Source organism: Equus przewalskii, chromosome 11 (assembly GCF_037783145.1).
Source record: "Equus przewalskii isolate Varuska chromosome 11, EquPr2, whole genome shotgun sequence".
Lineage (NCBI taxonomy): Eukaryota > Metazoa > Chordata > Mammalia > Perissodactyla > Equidae > Equus > Equus przewalskii.
The window spans coordinates 22,980,947-23,002,416 of NC_091841.1; the positions used below are offsets into that span (position 1 = coordinate 22,980,947).

Genomic DNA, 21,470 nt, shown 5'->3' on the forward strand with positions numbered 1-21,470 from the left:
GAAGCGCGCGCCCCGGAGGAGAAGGCACCCGTGCACGGACCTGGGGGCGTGACACGCCCTGGGACTGAGGCCCCTTCCCGAGCCCCAGCTGGAGGTGAAGTCCGCAGTGGGGGTGGGGTCCCATTTCTCAGCATGTGAAAGGGTTATCAGCGCCGAGAAAGCTGGGACTGCCCCGCTTCCACGATGCCTGGCTCTGCGCTTGGGACGCAGGAGGGGCCTCAGCACTCCGGGAGAGGGGGTAGTTCAAGTGGCCAGCCCCCCTTCCTCGCTCAGGGCTCTGGGGGCTGCTGGGCTCCTTGGCCCTGGCCAGAAGGCCAGACGGAGCGCCAGAATCCAGTCCCAACCCTGTAATAATCATAAGAGCAGCAGCCACTGTTTATTGAGCTCTGAGGGCTTGCCGGGCCCGAATGCCAAGTGCATAACACGCATTATCCCACTTAATAGTCACAGCAGCCCGATGAAGAAGCCCCATTGTGATCCCCTCGGGAAGGTGAGGAGGCTGAGGATCAGATCAGAGGGGGTGTGGCTTGCCTGAGGTCACACAGCCAGGAAGGGTGAGGGAGGGGGCAGGTGGAAGTCGCACCCAGCTCTGACCAGTTCTAAAGCCCAAGCGTTCAACCACTGGGCTTCTCTACCTTTCACCTTGGAGCTTTTTGGAGGCTGGCCAGGCTCCAGGGTCTGCTCTTCTGCCCAGTCTGCCCCGGCTCATGGGAGATGGGGGGTGGAGCAGAGGTGGGGCAGCAGTGGAAAAGAGGGAGAAGATGAGGGACCACCCCCCACCTCTCTGGCTGGTCCACTCCCGCCTGGATCCCCTTTCTTCCTGCTCCCGCCCCCCTCAAATGTGTGCATCCCCGAAGGCTCTGTCCTCAGCCGCCATCTTCTTTCTCATCCCACACTCTCTCCTATGTGAGCTCATCCACTCCCACGGCCTCAGCTTTTACTTCCGCCCAACTCCCAACTCTGTCCCGGGGGCTCCGACCTCCCTCCCAAGCTGGCATCTGCCCTCTTCATGAAGCATCTCCATCCAGGTGGGCTGAACTCATTACCTTCCTTGGAAGCAGCCCCTGCCTGGGATGACTCCGTGCCTATCAAGGCCTCCTTACGCTCCCAGGCCTCAGATCAGTTCCCCTGAGCGTCCTGCTGCTCCTCCCCCACATTGAATCGGTTTCCAGATCCTTCAGACCCTTTCTCTGTGGAGCCTCTCACACCCCCATCGCAAACTTGGCAGCTGCCTCCCTAAGTCAGACATTCACAACCCTCTCACCCTGCTCCTCAGCAGCAGCTTCTGTTGCCTTCTTCTCCTTCATTCCAGTCCAATGCCCTCCCTCACTGTGATTTTCTGCGACAAGATCTGGTCATGCTGCTCCCCAGCTCCCCAGCCCCAAGGCCTTCGATGGCTCCACACTGCCTGTGGAGTCAGGTACAAGAAACTCTGCCTGAAACACAGTCCTCCCGAGGATGAGGACTCTGCCCTCCTTGTCTTGCCTGATGCCTACCTTCAGCTAAAAACTGTGCCTGAGTTTCTGCCATGTGTTTCCACCCTTCAAAGCCCACCTCAAATGCCACTTCTTCCAGGGAGCCGTCCCTGCTTCTCCCAGGTGAGTCTGAACTCCTCTGTGGCCCCACGGTACTTCCTCAACACTGCTCTGATGGAATTGTCTACTTCAGTCGTATTTTGCACACCTCTCCAGTGCTGATCTGTGCCCACCTCCCCCACCCATGCAATGGATCAGGAGCTCTTTAAAGGCAAGGCTGGCCCATCACTATCTGCCCTCATCTTCCTTCCTTCGTTTTTTTCTTGATCCATTTAGCAGACATTGAGTAGCTCCTATGTGCCAGGTGCTGTGTATACAGAACCCCTCTGGGCTCTTCCTCCGGGTAACTGGCACAGTCAGGGGTACCTTTGCCCTGGGCAAGCGTTTCTCCAGACTCCCAAATGCCAGGCCCTGGCCTAGGCACTAGGGGGGGAATGCAAGCTTAAGTAAGACCCAGCCCCACCCTCCAGGATTGTAGATACAGAAACAATCCGGTATGTGTGTGTATAAACGCGGGTAGGAAGAAAGTGCTCTGAAACCATAGAAGACAGGAAATGACTTTGGCCCTGGGGAAATCTAGAAGCTTCCTGAATGCCCAGTCCTTGTACCAGGGAGGAGCCTCTTAAGCCTTTGCTGAATTAAATTGAGAGAAGAAAGGGGACGTAATAGAGACTGAAGAAGGAAGGCGGTGGAGGGGAGGGCAATGACGGAGCAGTTTCAGAACATCTGCGCATGGTGGTCCTGCCCCCCATCCCAGAGGGAGGTCTCGTGGATGAACGAGGTCGTGGATGTGCAGCCTTCTGAACTCTCGGGAAGAAAAGAGCTGTAAAGACATATACCAGTGATCATCAGACCAGTGAGTCCTTCTTTCCAGGAAGCCTCAGTGTCCCCCTGGGAAATCAAGTGTCCCCTACAACAACTCAGTTCTCTCTCCGGGCCTCAGCTTCCCCATCCGTACCACGAGGATGCAGGATGAGATGGTCCTGAGTGACCCTGGCTGCTCCAGTGAGAGGCTCTGTGGGACAGCTGAGTCTGACCAGGAGACACCCTCTGTCCGCTCCCACCCACCACACCCTGGGCTGAGCTCAGGTGTCCCAGTGATGTCACGAAGGCCACTCCCCATCCTATTTGTCTTTCTGGTCAAACAAGGCCATGCAGAAAGGGAGGCAAGGGTGGACTTTTCGGCCGGAAGTTCCCCTGTGAATTTGGGGGCACAGGCTTCAGGCCTGGATTCTGAAAAAGCCCCCTGTGTGGGCCCCTCCCCTTCATCCCGGGTCCAAGATCTGGGTTCTCCTGGGGAAGCCCCATCCTTCTCCAAATCCCCATGGGCTCTCCTTTTATGGCAAGAAGTGTGGGGTACGAGATGCCCCCAGTGGAAGGGGGTGGAGGCTATAGTGGGGGGACAGATGCTTCTACCGTAGACCTCCCTACCCCCTCTGATGTGTGCTCCCCACCCATTCCCTGAGCTTGGCTGGTGCATCGCTTCATCACCCCTCCCCCCCATAGATCAGACACCTGGGCCATGTCCCTACCTCCCATCTTTCCCTTAGTCCTCATGTTTAATTGGTGACAAAGCCTAGCCTTTCCCCCCTCCTGGCTATCTCTCGTGTCCTCTCAGCCTCCTGCTGCCCTGCAGCCACTCCCCTGGCCCAGGTCCTCTCATCTCTCACCAGCCTTCTCCCTGGGTCCCCTCCTCTGCCTCCAGTGGGCTCCCCTCCCAGCCATTGTCCTATGGGCATCAAAGGACAAGTACGACCCACTGTGTCGCTCTTCAGCTCAAAGCCCTTCTGTGGATCCCCCTTGCTCGTGGGGAAAAGCTCCCTCAATCCTTATCTGGCAGGCAGGGCCCTTCCTGACCTAACCAGAGAGCTGATGTGGTCTTTGAGAGGGTCCAGAAGGTGAGGAAGCACTCGCTAAAGGAGGGCATTGGGCGCATCTCAGAGAGAGGGAGCGGCGGCTGCAGAGGGGCAGAGGTGATGGAGTCTGGTGTGTGAAAAGTCAGAAATCCAACTGGGGTAGCTGTCCAGGGGGGAGCAGACACACCTCCTGGGGGCCAGGCGCTGTTCTCATGCTAGGCCTATAGTAGTGATGGAAACAAAGATCCCCTGGGGGGGCTTGCATCTAGCAGGGGGAGAAAGGCAATGAGTGATAAGCGAAATATGTAAATGTCACAGTAGTTAGAAGATGAGTCTTGTGGAAAAATAAAGGGTAGGGAGAAGCGAGGGTTATCTGGAATGCGGGGGACGGATTGCAACGTTAAGACGGGGTGGGCAGGGCAGGGCTCCTTGAGAAGGTGATGTCTGAGCAAAGACTTGAGGGAGGTGAAGGATTTAGCCCTGTGGTTCTCTGGGTAACAGTATACCGGGATAGGGAACAGCCAGTTCAAAGGCCCTGAGGTAGGACTATACCTGGAGGGTTCCAGGAGCAGCCAGAAGGCGTGTGGGACTGGAACAGAGTGAGGAAGGGAAAGAGGGAGAGCAGAGGAGGTCAGGAGAGTGAGGGAGAGTGGGGAGGGCAGGTCATCATAAGAACCTGGGGAGATGGGAAGCTTCTGGAGTGTTTAGTGGAGAGAAGGGAGACAAGCTGACTTACACTGTAAGAGGATCGCCCTGGCTGTGTGTCAAGGGAGCGAGGGCGGGAGACCAGTTAGGATGCTGTTACAATGATCCGGGCGAGAAACGAGGCAGCTCAGACCAGGGTAGATGCCGTGGGGGTGCTGGGGAGCGGCTGGATTCTGGATCTGTTTTGAAGGCAGAACGAATGAGATTTCCTCATGGATTGGATGTGGGCTGTGAAAAAAAGGGAGAAGGAGACGTCACCCCCAGAATTTTGGCCTGAGCAGTGGAAGGACAAGATTGCCATCGATTGGAATGGAAAGTTTGTGTTAGAGCCACTGTTGCTCAATCTTTTTTTTCTTTATCACCCACCCCCAAGGAGCCTTTTTAGACTTTTCTCCAATCACCCCCTCCCTGTGACATTTTAATACCTCCGCTATCATGTGTCTATGTTTATGTCCTTTGGTCCTTTGAGAGCACAAACCATTGCAATATCTAAGAGTTTTTGTCCCCCGAGAACCAATTTTCGCTCCCTTGGGGGAGGTGGCACCCCCGTGGAGATAGAGAGCAAGTGGTCTGCGGCAGAGCAGGAGCTCAGGTTGGCACAGGTCCGATTGGAGCTGTCTCTTCTCGGGGGAGGTGTCGAGGAGGCCGCTGGGCGTTTGAGGTCCAAGCTGGAGGACTGGCTTTGGGAGTCATGGGCAAACAGATGGAGCCTAAAGTGATGAGAGGGGGTGAGATGGCTGGGGAGTAAGCACAGAGAGAGACCAGGACGGGAGACTGGGCTCGGGGTCCCCCACGTTGAGAGGTCTGGGAGAAGAGAAAGAAGCAGCAGAGGGAACCAAGACGGAACGGCCAGAGTGGTTGGAGAAAACCACGGGAGCCAACAGCCAGCCTGGAAGCCAAGGGGAAGGGATGCTTCCCGGGGTGGGGGGGAGTGCCAGACTGTCAAATGCTGCTGGGACAGCTCGTGGCAGCAAAGCTGAGAATTGACCGCTGGGTTTGGCCACGAGGAGGTCATTGGAGATCCTGACAGGGGCACTTTTGTTGGAGGGGTGGGACGAGGGGCACATGGGGGTGGGTTTGAGAGAAACAGGAGGAGGAGAACGGAGGACATAGGATGCAGATGACTCTGAGGCGGTCCCTGCAGAGGGGAGCAGGGAATGGATGGTGGCTGGTGGGGAAGGTGGGCTGGGGACACGTTTGTGTAGGATGGGAGGGAGAACAGCGAGTGTGTTCACTGATGGAAGGATCTGGTGGAGAGGGCGAGACGGATGACGGAGGAGGGAGAGAGAGCGCCCGCGGGAGGGCTTGCTGGAGCGATGTCCTTGAGTGGAGCGGAGGGCTGGGCTCCGGAGCCCGAGTGGCAGTGGGCGCGTGTGTTGTCACGTCTCGTAGGATGAGGGAGGCAGAGCGTGTGGGTGCAGAGGCTGGTGGGGGTGGATGTGCCTTGCGAATCTGGAAGTGCTTCTGAGAGACTGGATTGTCTTCGGGGAGTGGGAAACAAGGTCAACAGCTGAGAGTGAGGGTGGGGGAGGCAGGGGTGGGGTGCGAAGAGAGGACAAGGTGAGGAGTAGTCGCCAGGAGCAGGGGTGGCAGGTGTGAAGGGCTCTGTAAGGAACCCTCCTGCCCCACCTGGGGCCCAGGTCAACGCCCTCTTCCAGTGAGTTTTATTTAGATGCTCTCTTTCCTCCAGGAGAAGGTCTCTTCCTTTCTTTGGCATTCCAGTTACCCCAAGGGCCGTGCAGTCAGGCCGCCAGTGTTTGAATTCTCCTCTCCAACTCACCTGCTCTGTAACCTTGGGCAAAGATTTTAATGTCCTTCGTGCCTCCGTTTTCTCATCTGTGAAATAGGAACATGGTAGGAGCATGTACTCTGTGTTGTTGCACCCGTTGCCTGGCCCGGAGGAGGGCTCAGTAAATGAAGAGCAAAGGCATGAATGAAGGGAAGGGAGTTTGCTCTGGGCGCCTGCCCGCCAAGGAGTGGGGAGAAGAGGGCTGGTGTCACATCTATGCCCTCTCTGGCGGAGGACTCTGTGCCCCCAGCCCCAGTGCTCATCTCCCACCATGTGAGCTGGGGGCCCTGACATGGCTCCCAGGTGGACAGCAGCCAACTGGGGACAGACCCAGCGGGGCAGCCCAGGACAGTCCCTAACTCAGCCTATGGCTGGCAGAGTCCAGCAGTGAGAGGAGAGAAGGGCTTGGGTTGGGACCTCTTCCCCCGGCCCCACCCTCAGGACTTCCTCCTGGGCCAGGCTCTTCCTGTTTTCCCTGGAGGCTGTTTCCTCCAAGAGGTCAGGACAGGATGTTGCTTCCTCTCTCCAGAGCCCAGAGCTTTCTGGACTTGCAAACGTCCTGATCTGGGCCGTTGGGTCCCTCTAGAAAATGACCTGCTGGCGAGTCGCTCCCCCAGGGCTGTGATGCAGGGGGCTCTGCTAAAAGTGGGGGGGGGGGGGTGGCGGGCGTGGCAGGGCCTTACCTTCCTCCAACTGGCTGGCAACACACCATGGAAAGACCACGGGATGGGAGCCGGCATCCTGGGAGGCGATTCACGGCCCTGGCATGGGGACCTGCTCTGCCACGCCCAGCAGAGGCCTCTTGCTCCCAGAACTTTGCTCATTCCCCTCCCCCCCGCAACCTGGAGGTAGCAATAAAGACTCACAGGGGGCCTGCGAGGAGCAAGAGCTAATGGCCAGAATGGGCTCTGTAGGCTGTTATGAGATCCACACTGTTCCTTACCATTGCCAAATGCCTGGCAGGGCGGGTGGGGAGGGAGCCGCTAAGTGCCAGGTGGTGTTAAGGCTGGAGCGGGGGTGGGGGCGTGCTCAGCGAGGCCCTGGCCCTCCCCCACACCCCCTTAATGAACTACCCGGCATGCACCGTCGGCTTGGTCCTGGTGGAGGCTGGCGCTGATGCCTGGCTGCCCTGATCACTCATGCGTCCCGCAAGCGGCAGCCTAATAGAGCCACGGCTCCCGGGAGCCTCCCGGAGACTGGCCACTGCCCTCTCCCAACCCTCATGTCCTGTCCTGCCCCTTGGCCCCTCCCTCTGGGTACCCCAGAAGGGGAGAGTCAGTGCCCTCAGGCAGGGCCGTGGCACAGGGTCCAGGGACAGTTTCTGGAGCTGGGAGACTTCAGTTATCGCTGAGCAATGCCCTCCCTGTACTGTGAGGAGGAACCACACAGAGAGGGCCTGGGACTTGCCTAAGGATGCACAGCCATTCTTTCTAGGATAGTGGCTGCCTTTCTCTGCAACAGCCAGACTCCTCTGCTTCCCTTCAGGGGACTGGGGAATTAAAGAAGTTACCCTGGCTTCGTCTACTAGTGATGTCAAGCCGGAAGTGGCATGGCACAGGGTGACGATAACTGTTCCCTTTCATCATGGGCCTGCCATGTGTCAGGCAGTGTTCTGGGTGCTAGGAACACAGTGGTGAAAGAGGCCAAGTCTACCCTTGTGGGGCTGCTGTTATTGTGTTAAATCCTTATAACACCCTATGTGGTCAATGTTGCTATCCCCAGTTTACAGATGGAGAAACTGAGGCTCAGAGAGGCTGGGGAGTGAAGCGAGGTCCCAGAGCCAAGGAGCAGTAGAGCAGGGATTCGAACCCAGTACTGTCAGACGCCGTCCACAGCCCGGCCCGTTCACTTACACTGTGACAGACCAGCAAGAGCCTGGACTGGAGGCAGGAGATGTGCGTTGGCCACTCACTGGGGTCTGGGTTTGCGGTCAGTCTCCCCCCAGCCCTGGGCCTCAGTTCCCTCATCCAGAGGTGATCCAGAAGGTTCCTTCCAGCATTTCTGCAATGCTGAGATGTCAAAAGACCTGGAAGTCTGGCTCCCTACAGGATCCAGGCAGGAATTCCTCTTCTCCCTGCCACTGCGCCCCTGCAGGTGGGACAGGAACCCAGCCCACCCCTGGACCAAGCTTTGCAACATAGTGGGGAGATAGAAGCCGGAGTCAGGCTTGACCCTGACCGGGTGGCAGCCTGGCCTGGCTTTGCCACAGTCACAGCTGTGGGACTGGACTCAGCGTCTCTCTCCTCTAACTTGCTGTGTTACCTTGGGGAAGCCCACGCCCCAATCTGGGCCTCAGTTTTCACATTTGTTGGATGAGACCATTTCGGAGGGTCCCCCGACTCTGCCCATCTGAGTCCGTAAGGTCGTTGAGCCCTTTACGGGGGCCCAGCCCTTTCTGGGAACTGAGCCAGGCTCAGTGTGTCTGCTGGTCGTGGACTCCACGCCCACTGCACACCCCTGCCCCACCCCCTTCCTATAAACCAGGGAGGGAAGAATGACCTGTCTCAACCTGGTCCCAGGGCTCCCCTTTCACCTCCCCCCACCCCAGCCCCCTTGCCCCCTCCATGAGGGATGTCTTCGCCCTCCCTGCGGAGGACGGGGGTGCGCAGAAGATCAAGCCAGGTAGGGCTGGCTGGTAGCCAGGGCTCCGTGGAGACCACGCTCAGCTGAAAGGCATCTCACATCGTGGGCACGCCTGCCAGGTGGTGGGAGGACCATTTCTTTTCTTTTTTTATCCCCATCCAAAGTCGCTGAGGGGTGGGGGCAGGAAGAAAGACTCCTGAGATGGGAGACAGGGCTCCAGGGCCTGGGCTCAGACGGCGGGCGCTAGCACCCAGGGTCTCCCGTATCCCACCCCTGCAGACCCAGGTCCCAATCCAGGCTGCACCCCCTGGCCGGGCAGGGGAAGGCCTGGGCCAGCTCTCCTCATCTTCAGGTCTCTGCTAACATTTGTTACGTGGACCTGAGAGCCCCACCCCATTTAACAGATGAGGCAACTGAGGCTCAGAGCGGACGGACAAGTGACTGGCAGATGGGGGGCCTGGGGCAAGCGGCCAGCTTCCTGGGAGTTCTCTGTCCTCTTTAGAGAGGGATAGGGGTTTGGGAAGCTCACCCCACGGTGGGGAATGATCTCCTCTTGTTTTATTAGGGGAGTGGGAAAGAGCCAGACAATAATTAGGAGCAAAGAGGCCAGCACAATGACTGAGCGTTCCCAGAATACACCACATTTCCTCTATGCTCCAGACCTCTGCCTGGGCTGTTCCCTCTTCCTGGGGCTCCTTCCTCCACCTGGCTAACTCCTACTGATCCATCAAGTTATACTTTAGATGTTGCCTCCTCCAGGAAGTCTTCCCTGGTTTTCCCAGGGTCAAGTGATGTGTGCTTCAACTGCTCCATGGCTCCCCACCCATGACTAGGGCCTAATCACCTGCTATGTAGTTGTGTTTCTCATCACCAGAGTAGGAGCTCTTGGAGGGAAAGGCGCTGTGCCTTATTAGCCTCTACTATCTGGATCCCATCCCCAGCAGGGAGAGGGGTATACAGTTTGCCCTAAGAGCTGTTTGTCGAATGACTGAATGGACATCTGTAGAGATCAACAATGTCCCAGGGCTGTGCCGGCGGTCCAATGGTGAATAAAGCTTGGCCACAGCCCCATGGAGGGCCTGGATGCACAGTGATCCAGGACACTGTCCAGAGGGAGCCTGGATAAGGTGTACTGGGAGCTCAGAGAAGGGAGGGGTAGCAATGGAGAAGGAGTCCTCGGAAGCTTTGGGAAGTGCAAGGGGCCCGGAATGACAAATAGTTTGGGTCAGGGGTTAGGACTTAGGGGGCGAGGGATTGGCTTAGTGACCCAAGAATAAAAGTCACTTTGTCCCAAGCCTGGGACAGCACCCAGTGGCAGATCAGTGAAGGGCGCGATGGACAGGGGAGCTGGGTCACGTATGGAGAGCCATTTCCAGGTGAGACCAGAAAAGGCAATCATCGTGCTCAAGGTAGCACAGCCCAACAGCGGCTCCCAGCCAGAGCTCTGTGCCATCCGCTGCCCCGCCCTCCCACCTGGCAGCCTCCAAGCTGCCCCAGGCCCCGGGGACGCGGCACCGGAGGGAGGGGACCGTAAAAGCTTATCAACAGCGTGGAGGAGGCAGCCTGGATCTCAGAGGCTAAGTAACCTGTGTCTAATGTTCACTTAGCAGAGCTCGAGCCTCCGAAATGTCAGTGCTCGCGGTCTGCCCCTGCGGCGGCCGAGGCTGATGAAGCCGGGGAAAGGGAGTCACTCAGTGTTCCTAGAGCTCCGGGCCCCAGGCTGCGGTGTCGGTGGGAGAGTTTTCAGACGCCAGACCAACCTGGCAGTCCAAGCTGGCCGCTCCCCGGAGGAATAAAGAAGCATCTTTTTTGATCTTGGAGAGGCCATTTAGGAGCATGGAGTCCGAGCTGCCCATTTATAGGTGGCGAGCGGAGGAGTCTGGCCGTGGGAACACCCCGCCAAGTGACCTCAGAGCCTGGTGTTACCTTGAGCCTCTGCTGCTGCTGGGTGCCCAGGCACCTTGCCCCCAAGGGCAGAGGAGAGGGGTCCTGCCCTCATCCAGCGTCCAGCACCCCCTCCCCCCGTCACCATGGAAATGAGGCCCCAAGACTTTGGGGCCTGCCTCTGCCCTGTCTCCCTGTGCCACCTCAGGAAAATCCTCAACCCCCTGGGCCTCAGTTTCCCCATCTGTCAAGGGGCTAGAAAGCTCTCCAAGACCCCATCCTTCTACATCTCTATCTTCTTTTTTTTTTTTTTTTTTTGAGGAAGATTAGCCCTGAGCTAACATCTGCTGCCAATCCTCCTCTTTTTGCTGAGGAAGACTGGCCCTGAGCTAACATCCGTGCCCATCTTCCTCCACTTTATACGTGGGATGCCCACACCACAGCATAGCGTGCCAAGCGGTGCCATGTCCGCACCCGGGATCCGAACCGGCAAACCCCGGGCCGCCAAAGCGGAACGTGTGCACATAACCGCTGCTCCACGGGGCAGGCCCTACATCTCTATCTTCTAAGATACATCCTTCTATTTGTATCTTACAAAGGATGAATAAGGCCACCGCCCCGCCCCCTCTCTTCCCCTGCCCTGCTTTTGCTATTCTCAGCAGCAGAGCATCTGATTTTGATCACTGCGATGACCTACAGCTGTGCCTGTTTCATAGTAGATGCTCAATAAATATTGGCGGCTTTTCAACACCCAGCAGGTACCCCACCTCTCAGCTGCAGGTCCCTTCCAGACTGACACACCCATCCACCCCCCAGGTTCCGTTTCGTCCCTGCAGACTGCGGTGCACGTGCTGAGATGCCAGTCTGGAGGCCTCTCCTGTTTCTATTCCACCTTCTCCTTTCCGTAGTGCGTGCGTGGGAGCCAGCCATGTCTTTTTTAGTCCCCCCTGCGTGGCTAGGACGGGTGCCAGGGCCTTGGTGGTACAGCCAGTGCTGTCAAGTTGTTTACAGTCTGCCCGTGACTCACCGACAACAGCCCAGAGAAGGCTCTGCCTCGGCTGGGCCCAGACACGGGGAAGCGAGGGAGACCACGGTCTTAAAAGCCCCCTGGGATCCTGGAACGAGGTATGTGTGTTGAGGGGGCGTGCAAAAGGCTTCCCGGAATAGCCCTGGCACAGGGGAGCAGGCATAGGAATTTGGGGGGCCAAGGATGGGCCAGGATTGAGCTCTGTTCTGTTCGAGCCTGCTGGTTCTTTCATTGTGAGGCCTTTGTCAGGGCCTCACCCTGGGCTGGGAGCCGGGGGCCCTGTGGTAAATCAGCCCAGCTCTTTGCCTTCGGGAGCCTGCAAAGTGGGGCAGAAGGTAGTGGGTATTATGGGCTATAATGGAGGCAGCCGCGGGCTGATGCGGGGGTGCAGCTGAGGTTGTCATTCATTCGGTGGGCTGAGGCTTCACCGAGGAAGGGCTTTCCTGGCAAAAGGAACAGCACGTGCAGAAACACAGAGGCCGTCCTCAAACAACAGCGAGTGGTTGGATGCTGGCCCTGCCCTCCAGCTCGGTGACATTCGGCCACTCCCTCCGCTCTCCAGTCGTTTAATCTGTAAAAGTGGAGGTGATGTTGCTCACATGGGTCATTAGGGCTCGTCCTAAAAGTTTTCCATGGGCCTCTCCAGCTGATAGGGATTCTGTGGGAGCGAGAGGCGGGTGAGTTGCCCACGGGGCAGGGAGCTGGGCGGCAGTGAGGTCCTGGTGGCTGGGCAGACAGGACAAACAGGGCTGTCTGTTTAGGCAAGGAGGGGAGCCGGGAGTGGGACACTGCCAGCCAATTAGACTGTCTCTCCAGACCCAATGTTTGCTGATGGAATAAGGGAGTCGGGTGTGTCAACAGTGGGGAATGAGGTGGCGCTGAACTACACACACACACACACACACACACACACACACACACACAGGCTGTCCCTGGAGCGAGTCATCAAGAGCATCATGCAGGGCACTGGCTGGCGGGAGCCCAGTAAACCCCATACACCAACACACCCAACACACCCAATATACCCCATATACCCAACACACCCCATATACCCAACACACCCAGCACACCCAATATACCCAACACACCCAATACACCCAACACACCCAATATACCCAACACACCCAATATACCCAACACACCCCATATACCCAACACACCCAGCACACCCAATATACCCAACACACCCAATACACCCAATATACCCAATACACCCCGTATACCCAAAACACCTCATATACCCAATACACCCAACACACCCCATATACCCAACACACCCAACACACCCAATATACCCAATACACCCCATATACCCAACACACCCAATATACACCAACACACCCAATACACCCCATATGCCCAACACATCCAATATACCCAACACACCCAATACACCCCATATACCCAACACACCCAATACACCCCATATACCCAACACACCCAATATACCCCATATACCCAACACACCCAATACACCCCACATACCCAACACACCCAATACATCCCATATACCCAACACACCCAATATACCCCATATACCCAACACACCCAATACACCCCATATACCCAACACATCCAATACACCCCATATACCCAACATACCCAACACACCATTAATGGAGATGCTCAGAGCACAGGCCAGACTGGGTCTCCAAGCCCGGTCCCTGGGCTCTGGCTCAGCCTGAGGAATGGGGAGGGGGCATGGGCATACCCCCTGGGTGGGGAGAGCTCCTAGTGCCAGGTCCTCACATAAGCGCCTCGCTCCCCTGGGGAAATCCCACCGTATGGGTTCCAGTCTTGACTCTGCCACCAACTTGATGGGTGACCCCGGATCAGTCCTCTCCCTCTCTCTGAAAATGAGAGGTGAGGAGGGAGCATGTTAGCGGTTTCCAACAGGAACCCCATCCCGGCTGCGGCCAGAGCCGTTCTGCTTTACCCCTTTGCCTGGTTATCCCTTCCTGTGCCGAGCGATTGCTGAGCGCCCACTCCCTGCCAGGGGTCTAGAGTCCAATGGGACAGCTGGGTGTTCCAGCCTCAGTGAGTTTCCCCGTAGAAGGGGAGCCCCAATCCCAGAGGCTGCGCTGGGGCCACACGTGGCTCTATGGCTCTGTGAGAAGGTTCCAGAGTCACATAAACGGTGGTTCATATCTCAGTGCTACCCCTTGCTGGCCATGTGACCTTACATCACCCTTTGGCATCAGGTCCCTCATCTGTGGCCCTGGGATGAGGGGAAACACCCCACCTGCAAAACCACCTGGCATAAAGCCTTCAAAGGTGCATAGTGAAGGGGGCGGCCTGGTGGCATAGTGGTTAAGTTCGAGTGCTCCGCTTTGGCGACCCAGGGTTTGCACATTCGGATCCTGGGCATGGACCCACACACCGTTCCTCAAGCCATGCTGTGGTGGTGTCCCACATACAAAATAGAGGAAGATTGGCACAGATTTGTTCAGGGCCAATCTTCCTCACCAAAAAAAAAAAAAAAAAAAAAGGTGCATGGTGTGTGCTCAGTAAGCCACAGTTGCTGCTATTATTACTGACGATCCTGATGGCTCCTCCCAGTTCTAGGAAGGGGCAGCCATGGAGAAAAAGTCCCCTGATCCAGACAGGGATAGGAGACAGGGAATTGAGGACACCAAAGTTGGTGGGCAGCCTGGGGTTGGATGGAGCTAAAAGGTCCGAGGAGGTGATGCCATTGCCCTTCATCCCTCTCCACTGCACCCCATCCACACCCCAAAGAAGTCAGCAGTTCACTTGGCCTCTCACAGACTCCCACACACGCAGCAGCCCCAGGCCTCCTGTCGGAAAAACACTTTCACCACTGGGTCTGGTCGGCTGGAGAAGGAGGGAGGGAACCAGACAGCCATTCCATCATGTGGATGGAAACACTGTCATTCGACCGTGGAAACAAGTCCTTTAACGACCATGAGGGGCCAGGAAGAGACCCTAGGCCTCTTGAGTGCCCAGCCTGGACCTGTGCCCCCTTTGTGGGGAGCAGAGCGCCCTAACACCGGGCCAGGTGTGCCTTGGCTGCCCCCAGGGGGCCTAACCACCCTGGGCACACCCTTTGCGGAGCCTGACTCCTCAGGGGAAGCAGATGGCGCCAGGCCTGCCCAGAACCGCCTGTCCTGGAGCCCAGCTGCCGCACAGATGTGAGCTGGGGGGAGGGGGATGGGGGTGAGGAAGGCAGCCGGGCCTGAGTCACCTGTCAGCCCCGGCGTGGTAATGAGCAGATTAGAGTTATTACAGCCGAGTGACTCGGCACGCACTCGCTCACCCGAGCAACCGCCAGCGAAGAGCTGATCGCACGCGGCTGCCACGCCAGGCCCGCCTTGCCCCTGGCCTCCCACCGCCCGTGGCTCGGAGGCAGCCTCTGTGGGCTTCACAGGCCTCACTGGAGCCTCTGGGACGTGCCCGTCACCCGTGGCCCAGACATTACCCCTTCCCCCTTGTCCTGGGCTTGACAGGGTGGACCCTGGAGCCCCACACGACAAGTGGACACAGTGACCCCTGCCTGCCCAGGGAAACTGATATAAAGTCCCTCCGTCCACTGGAGCAAGGACAGGGTGTGGCGGGGACCCAGCCAGCAGATCCAGTCCTTGCCTGTCTGGTCTCCTACCTGGGGTCTGAAAACAGTGGGGGCCACCTCGATCTGGGTCAGGCACCCCTCGAGCTACAGTGAGGGCAGCTCCTCCCTTCCCGCTGGGCTTTGTGTCTTCCCATCTGCTTCACCCCCAGAGCAGGAACACAGAACCAACATGTCACATCGCTCAGGGCTGAGTAGCAGGGTGACAGTAATAATAACAAAGAACAGCTGAGACCTAGTGTGGACTAAGTTCCAACAGGCTCCACTCTAAGTGCTGGACAGGTGTAATTCACTTTGTCTTCACAACAGCCCTGGGAGGTATAGTATCGTCATCCCCGTTTCATGGACTAGATGGCTTAGGCCCAGAGGGGTTAAGTAACTGGCCCAAAGTCACACAGCTGGTGAGCAATACAGCTGGGCTCCAGTCCAAGCATCCTTACTCCGGAAGCTTCTCTTTCAACTATCGCATTCTGCTTGTCACTGTCCCTGCCCAGGGCCTCTCTGCCGGAGTGTGGGACCCACTGCTGCCCTCCTCATTGCCTCTGGGAATCATCTTCTGGAAAGACACTTCTCCTCGTGCCTGTTGCCCGATCAAGACCCTTCCGTGGCGCCCCACTGCTCACTAAACAGGCTTCTATCCTGGCATTCAAACCCCATCCCTTCTGAGCGGCCTTCTGGCCTCCCTCCACTCCCCACGCTCGTCCCACACACTGTCGAGACTCGGCTCGCATCTCGCTCTTCTTGTCCGCTTTCTGGACGTTCCCCCTATGGTTTTGTGTGGGCTGTGCCCTCTTCCTGGAATGCTCATTCCCATAGGTGGCTCAGTGCCATGTGGCCTGAGTGCCTGAGCTGACCCGGGGCATACAAGCCTCTACAGAGGCGGGAGGAGGCAGTGGCGGGAGGCAGATCCGAGGCCAGGGGCTTTGGGAGCAGGTGTGTGACTTCAGGGCAAGTCACCATCTCTGCGAGCCTCAGTTTCTGCAAAGTGGGAATATTCATCCCGGCTCCTCGTGAGGTTTAGTGATGATGGGTGTGAAGGTCCTGGCACACAGTAGGTCCAGAACCACGTGACAGGTGTAAGGAGACCCCTCCTTCATTTGTGAAGTCCATTGAAGACCCTCTGGTGTTGGCATTGCAGGGAAAGCCGTGGCCTGAGACCCTTGTCCCAGACAGCCACTACCCTCAGGGCCTCTCTGCTCTGGTCCCACCACTAACAACAGGGCCGGGAAGAAGGCCCTGTAAGGCGGCAGCCCCAGTGACCCGTCCCGGCGGAGGGCCCTCCGCCCACCTCTGGAGCCCAGCACCAGCCATCCCGCTCTCCGCGAGCAGGTGGGCGGCACCCTCCCTCCTCCACATAGCTGCCGCCTCAGAGAGTCAGAATCCAGGGAGACCGTCTCCTGGCAGCCGAGCTCCCGCCGCCTGCCCCATACGGGTGTCTGTGATGCTGCCACGCCCGGGGGCCGCAGGCGCTCTGGCATCAGGGCTGACTAGACCCTGGGAGAGTGGCAGGGGGTCCGGCCAGGGAGGCTGGAGACGTGGCCAGGTCCAGGTGCCTGCTTGCCAGGAGACGGGTGCCAGCACGGCACAGGCCCCAGGGAGTTTGGGCAGGCCAGACGGCCATCCCGGCTGAGGGAAAGTACCTGGCACAGGTCCACAGCGGGCGCTAGTGGGTGGGGAGAACCTTTCCTTGGTGGGATGCTGAACATTTTGGGTACCAGCAGGGCCAGAATCCCTGGCAGAAGGGGTGGGCATTTGACAAGGCTGTTGGGAGGATATAGAATGTTCCATCCTTCTTCACTTGAGAGGCAGTGGTGACTTCAGCCCCAGGACCCTCCTGTGCCGGTTCACACCCACCCACTCCTCCCCCTTGGCACACCGGCTCTGTGCCAGCCTCGGCTGGACGGGGGCAGGACGTAATAATAGGTAATAATTTACATTTATATTTTGAACGGGCAATGCATTCACGTGATTCAAAATTCAAAATTCAAAAAGGACATATTACAAAGAGGTCCCTCCACCCCCCTGCCCCCGGCCACCCAGCAGAGAGCAGCATTGTCGTCAGTTGTCGTGCGTCTTCCAGAGATGTTCTGTGTATAAACCATCACCTTCATACGTGTTCTCATTTGTTATCCTTTTAAAATGCGTACACATTCTGCTCTGTACCTGGCTTTCTTCCCTTAAAACGATATCTCGGCTATTGTCGTATGTCAGTTGAAAAACAGTTCCTCATTCTTATTTTATGGCTGAGTATTGGTGCCTTCTACGGAGGGACCACAAATTATTTAACTGATCCCCTCTTGTTGCACATTTAGTTTGTTTCCAGTCTTTGGCAGTCACATTAAGCATGGCCGTAAATAACCTCGCCCGTATGCCGTTTCAAAGGCGTGCTAGCAAACCTGCAGAGAGATCCCCACCAGCCGAGTGGCTGGGTCGGACGTGTCTACGTGCAGCCACAAAGGGATGGAGAGGGTCCACCTGCCCCCGCCAAGGTGGCACATGCTCCATTCCCATGAACCATGCATTTGCATATTCTCCCGTAGTTTTGCCAGCGCAGTGTTGTTTTTTGTGGTTGTTGTTTTTAAAGATTAGCACCTAGGCTAACCACTGTTGCCAATCTTCTTTTTTTTTTTCTGCTTTTTCTCCCCAAACCCGCCCCTCCCCGCCCCCCGGTACATAGTTGTATATTTTAGTTTGAGTCCTTCTAGCTGTGGCATGTGGGACGCCCCCTCAGCATGGCCTGACGAGCGGTGCTGTGTCTGTGCCCAGGATCCGAACTGGGAAACCCTGGGCCGTTGAAGCAGAGTGCGTGAACTTAACCACTCGGCCATGGGCCCGGCCCCCACCAGCACAGTGTTTTACCAAACTCTGTGAGCTTTGCCAGTCTGATATGTGAATAATGGTATGTCAGCATGGTTAGAAATTTTAAAACAGCAATTATATTGGTGGCTGTTTACTGAGCAGGAAGGCATGGTGCCAAGCACGTTACACGTGACATCAGGCTCATTTCTCACAAAGAATCGCTGGAAGCAGACAGCAGTTGTGCCATTTTATACAGGAGAAGCCCAGAGAGGTTAGGTTACTTCCTTACGGTCCCACAGCCTTGAAGAGGCAGAGTGGAGGTTTGAACCCAGATTGTCTGCCTGGAGTCCATGCTCCTCCCTCATTTCTGGCTGCCAGTGATGGGCTGCTGAAGATTCCCCAGGCATGGGGACCATCCCCTCCTTGCCCTCTGCAACCCTACCCGGGCTCTGGGCCCACCCAGGGACATTGCGCCCCAGGAGTGGGTGATGGATGGAGACTTGCTCCCCTCCAGCCCTGCCTGAGGGTGGGGGGGTCCCTGAGAAGGACTCCCACAGTTCCAGCTCTGCCCTCTCAGGGCGGAGGCTCGGCGGGAGGTGGGCTCCGCTGGTCTTAAGTGCCAGGCAGGCTGGCGTCCCGGAGGGCAGAGCCCACACCAGCTCCCCACCCGGCACTCACAGGGGTTCAGTTCCCATGAGCAACTTCCGCAGGCTGCTCCCCTTGGCCTCTCCCCCTCCAGAGCCCTCCCCAGGCGACCCCCAGCGGCCCACCCACATTTAGTGCTGGGTCCCTCAGGCCTGACCCCCGTGTCCATGCCCTCAGATCTCTCTGGCACAACCAACAACCAACTGGTGAGAGTTTCTAGGTTCTCCTGTTGTGTCCAGAGGTCTGGGAGGAGGGTCCCGAGCCCAGAGTCAGGAGTCCACCTCACTGTGTGGCCCTGGGCTGGTCCCTCTGCCTCCTCTGGCCCTCGCCTCACCCACGGCCTGCAAAAACTGTCAGGTGCCTCCTCCATCTGCCAGCTCTTCCGGGGCTTGCCTCTGTCCCAAGGCGGCTGAGACTCCAGCTGCCAGAAGGGGCTGTTCCCCCTTGTCCCACCCACCAAGCGGCACTTGGAGACTGCGGAGCCCTTCCCGACTAGGCCTTTTTGCCTGCTCCCCTCCCCCCAGGCCTCAAATGGCCCAACAACAATGCCGAACTCTGATCCCGGCCTGTCCAGCACGGGCGGGGCAGAAAGTTCTGTCAACAGCGGCAGAAACTCCTTAACGGAATGTCAATAGGATTAAAGGCTCTGATGGCCCAGGAGCGGAGTGTGACGTGATGTGACATGATGGACAGTGGGGGAGGGCTCCCTGGGGCAAGGGCATGTGTGTGAGAGACAGAGAGAGAGAGAAAGAGCGAGTGAGAATGAGCAAGTTTGCAAATGAAGGTTGAGCACTGAGAAGCTTTCTGAGGAGGCTGTAGACGGGGTCCCCAGGGACTCAGAATGGCAGCTTTGTCACTCAGGCAAAGATGAGCTGTACCAAGCACCCACAGGGTGTTAAGCACCACCCTGGAGTTGCCGGTGGAAGGTGGGAGCTGGGAGGCAAAGAGAAAAGGAGATCGACTCAACCCTTTGGGTTCCAGACACACGGGGAATTGGGCAGGGGCCAACTTAGAAAGATCCCAGACCGAGGCCCTTGGGTCACTGCCAAGTCTGAGGCCCAGAGAGGTTAGGTGAAGGTCTCAAGGTCACTCAGCAAGCCAGGCACAGATCTGGTCCAGAGCCAGGACTTCTGGCCCAGTGCTCACTGTACAGACCATGTACTGCATAGCTAAATGGGACACACACACACACACACACACACACAGACTCACGGTGCAAGGTGTGGAGGACACTTTTCTAGGTCTGCTAGGCTAAGCAATTTGAGCGAAGGCGGCCAGGAACGGTGGAGGCTGCGTAAAGATTAGAGTCATGCTCCCTGTGTGTATGAGATGATGGGTGTGTGGGTTGAGTCCTAGCTCCACCATTCTGTGGCTGTGTGATCTGGTCAGCGGCCTTTGTTCTTTGAACCTCAGTTTCCTCTCCTGGGACAGCAGGATGTTAGGAGGTTTTAAAGGAAAGCCCCCGGCCCTTGGCAGAGCTCCAAGATTCTGCCTTCCCTTCCTCTCACCCCGGACACGTGGGAAGACCAGGCAAGTCTCATTGATTGGAATCGGCCCTGGAAAGAATCTGAGTGAAGCCGGCTAGAAAAGAGGATGGTTGGTGCTCAGTTGTTCTTCCCGTGTCTGGCCCCTGGGATCTTTCAGCCAGGAAGCCAGGAGAGCTGATGGTGGAAGTACCAGGCCAACAGCCTGGGTCCAGCAGGATGGGCCCCACGCAGCCAGCCAGCCCCGCCCCCCATGTACCCCCCAGGGCCTGCCTTGGGGAGACACCCGCAGCAGTGGGGAGTCCCAGAGCCACTCAGTTCCTGTCAGGGTCCAGACATCTGCTGTGCCCATGCTGCCCAGGCTGCTGGCTGGCATACAGGCAGGCAGGCAGGCTGGCCAGCGGGCACTCAGGAGTGTAAATTCCACATTTGCATCACGGATGCTCCCGGCGCCAAGGGCCGCTGACCTTTACAGCTGCTGCCTCGGTCCTTCTTCCCCTTCCAGGCCTCCAGGCGCAGCCAGGCTGGCCACTGGCTTCTGGAGCCTTGTAGAGCAGCAGGAGGGGCGGTGGGCTGGGGGGTGGCCAGGGGCCGCTGGGCGGGAGGCCCGGGAGGTGGGCCCTACAGAGACCAGCATGCCCTCCCCTCTTCAAACAGGCAGGGGGAGCCCACTGTCTCCTGACTCACCGTCAGCTGCCCCCCCCCCCCACAAGCCAGGATCCCCTCCGTCCCTCTCTGTGAGTCATTGCCTGACGCACAGGCAGCCTGGGCCCCCGGATTAGCAATGTCACCGAGATATCAGTCACCCCCGGCTGCCTGTGACGTCTCCCCGGGGATTGCCCCGTCTGTGCTGAGTGGCAGCGATGCTGAGCATGCTGTCAGCTTTTCTGGGCCCAGCAGTCAGGCGTGCCCCCCTGAGGGGCGGAACCCCTCCCCTGCCCACCACTACCCGCTCCCAGCCCCGGGGGACTCTTGTCACGGGTGGTTTGGTCAACCAGCTGGCTGGGCAAATTCCCCAAGATGCCTCTAAATTAAAATCCATCTGCAGGCCTCCAGGAGAGCAGGCTCTGCTCTGGGCCTCAGGAACCCAGAGATGGGGACACTGAGTTCTGCCCCCGGGGACCCACAATTGGAAGATCCCATTTATTCATTTTTATTGTCCATCCCCAGATAGCTCCTGGGTCAGCTGCTAGGGATGCTTTGATGCGTGTTATGGGTTGAACTGTGTCCCCCCCAGAGGGAGGATATGCTCAGGTCCTAACCCCCAGTGCCTCAGAATATGACCTTGTTTGGAAGTAGGGTCATCACAGATGTAATCAGGTTAAGATGAGCTCATTCCAAAGTAGGGTGACCTTTAGTCCGATATGAGTGGTGTCCTTATAAGAAGGGGGAGGACGGCCATGTGAAGACGCAGACACGAGCAGAGAGCGCCATGTGACAGAGGCGATGACTCGTCTCCAAGCCCAGGAACACCACGGACCGCCAGCAACCACGAGAACCTGGGGAGATGCAAAGCAAGATTCTCCCCGACAATTTTCAGTGGCAGCAGGGCCCTGCTGACACCTGGATTTCAGACTTTC

At 57.7% G+C, this 21,470-nt stretch overlaps 1 protein-coding gene and 1 long non-coding RNA gene across 3 annotated transcripts in view; both read right to left on the reverse strand.

Moving 5' to 3' along the window:
- SYT7 (synaptotagmin 7) overlaps nucleotides 1–168 on the reverse strand; it is a 67,119-nt gene extending 66,951 nt beyond the window's left edge. The window contains exon 1 of one of the 2 annotated variants that reach the window (XM_070564112.1): nucleotides 41–168. In XM_070564112.1, the coding sequence (XP_070420213.1) occupies nucleotides 41–134 (94 nt within the window). In that variant the 5' untranslated portion in view covers nucleotides 135–168. The remainder of the gene's footprint in view (nucleotides 1–40) is intronic. The other variant, XM_070564102.1, reaches the window with a different exon arrangement.
- Nucleotides 169–352: 184 nt separating this feature from the next.
- On the reverse strand, nucleotides 353–7,047 carry LOC103544586 (uncharacterized). Its single transcript, XR_011523927.1, has 4 exons — nucleotides 6,569–7,047; nucleotides 5,877–5,932; nucleotides 4,128–4,324; nucleotides 353–2,358 (listed from the first exon to the last, which is right to left on the reverse strand). It is a non-coding gene; the product is annotated as an uncharacterized lncRNA (long non-coding RNA).
- Nucleotides 7,048–21,470: the final 14,423 nt, after the last annotated feature.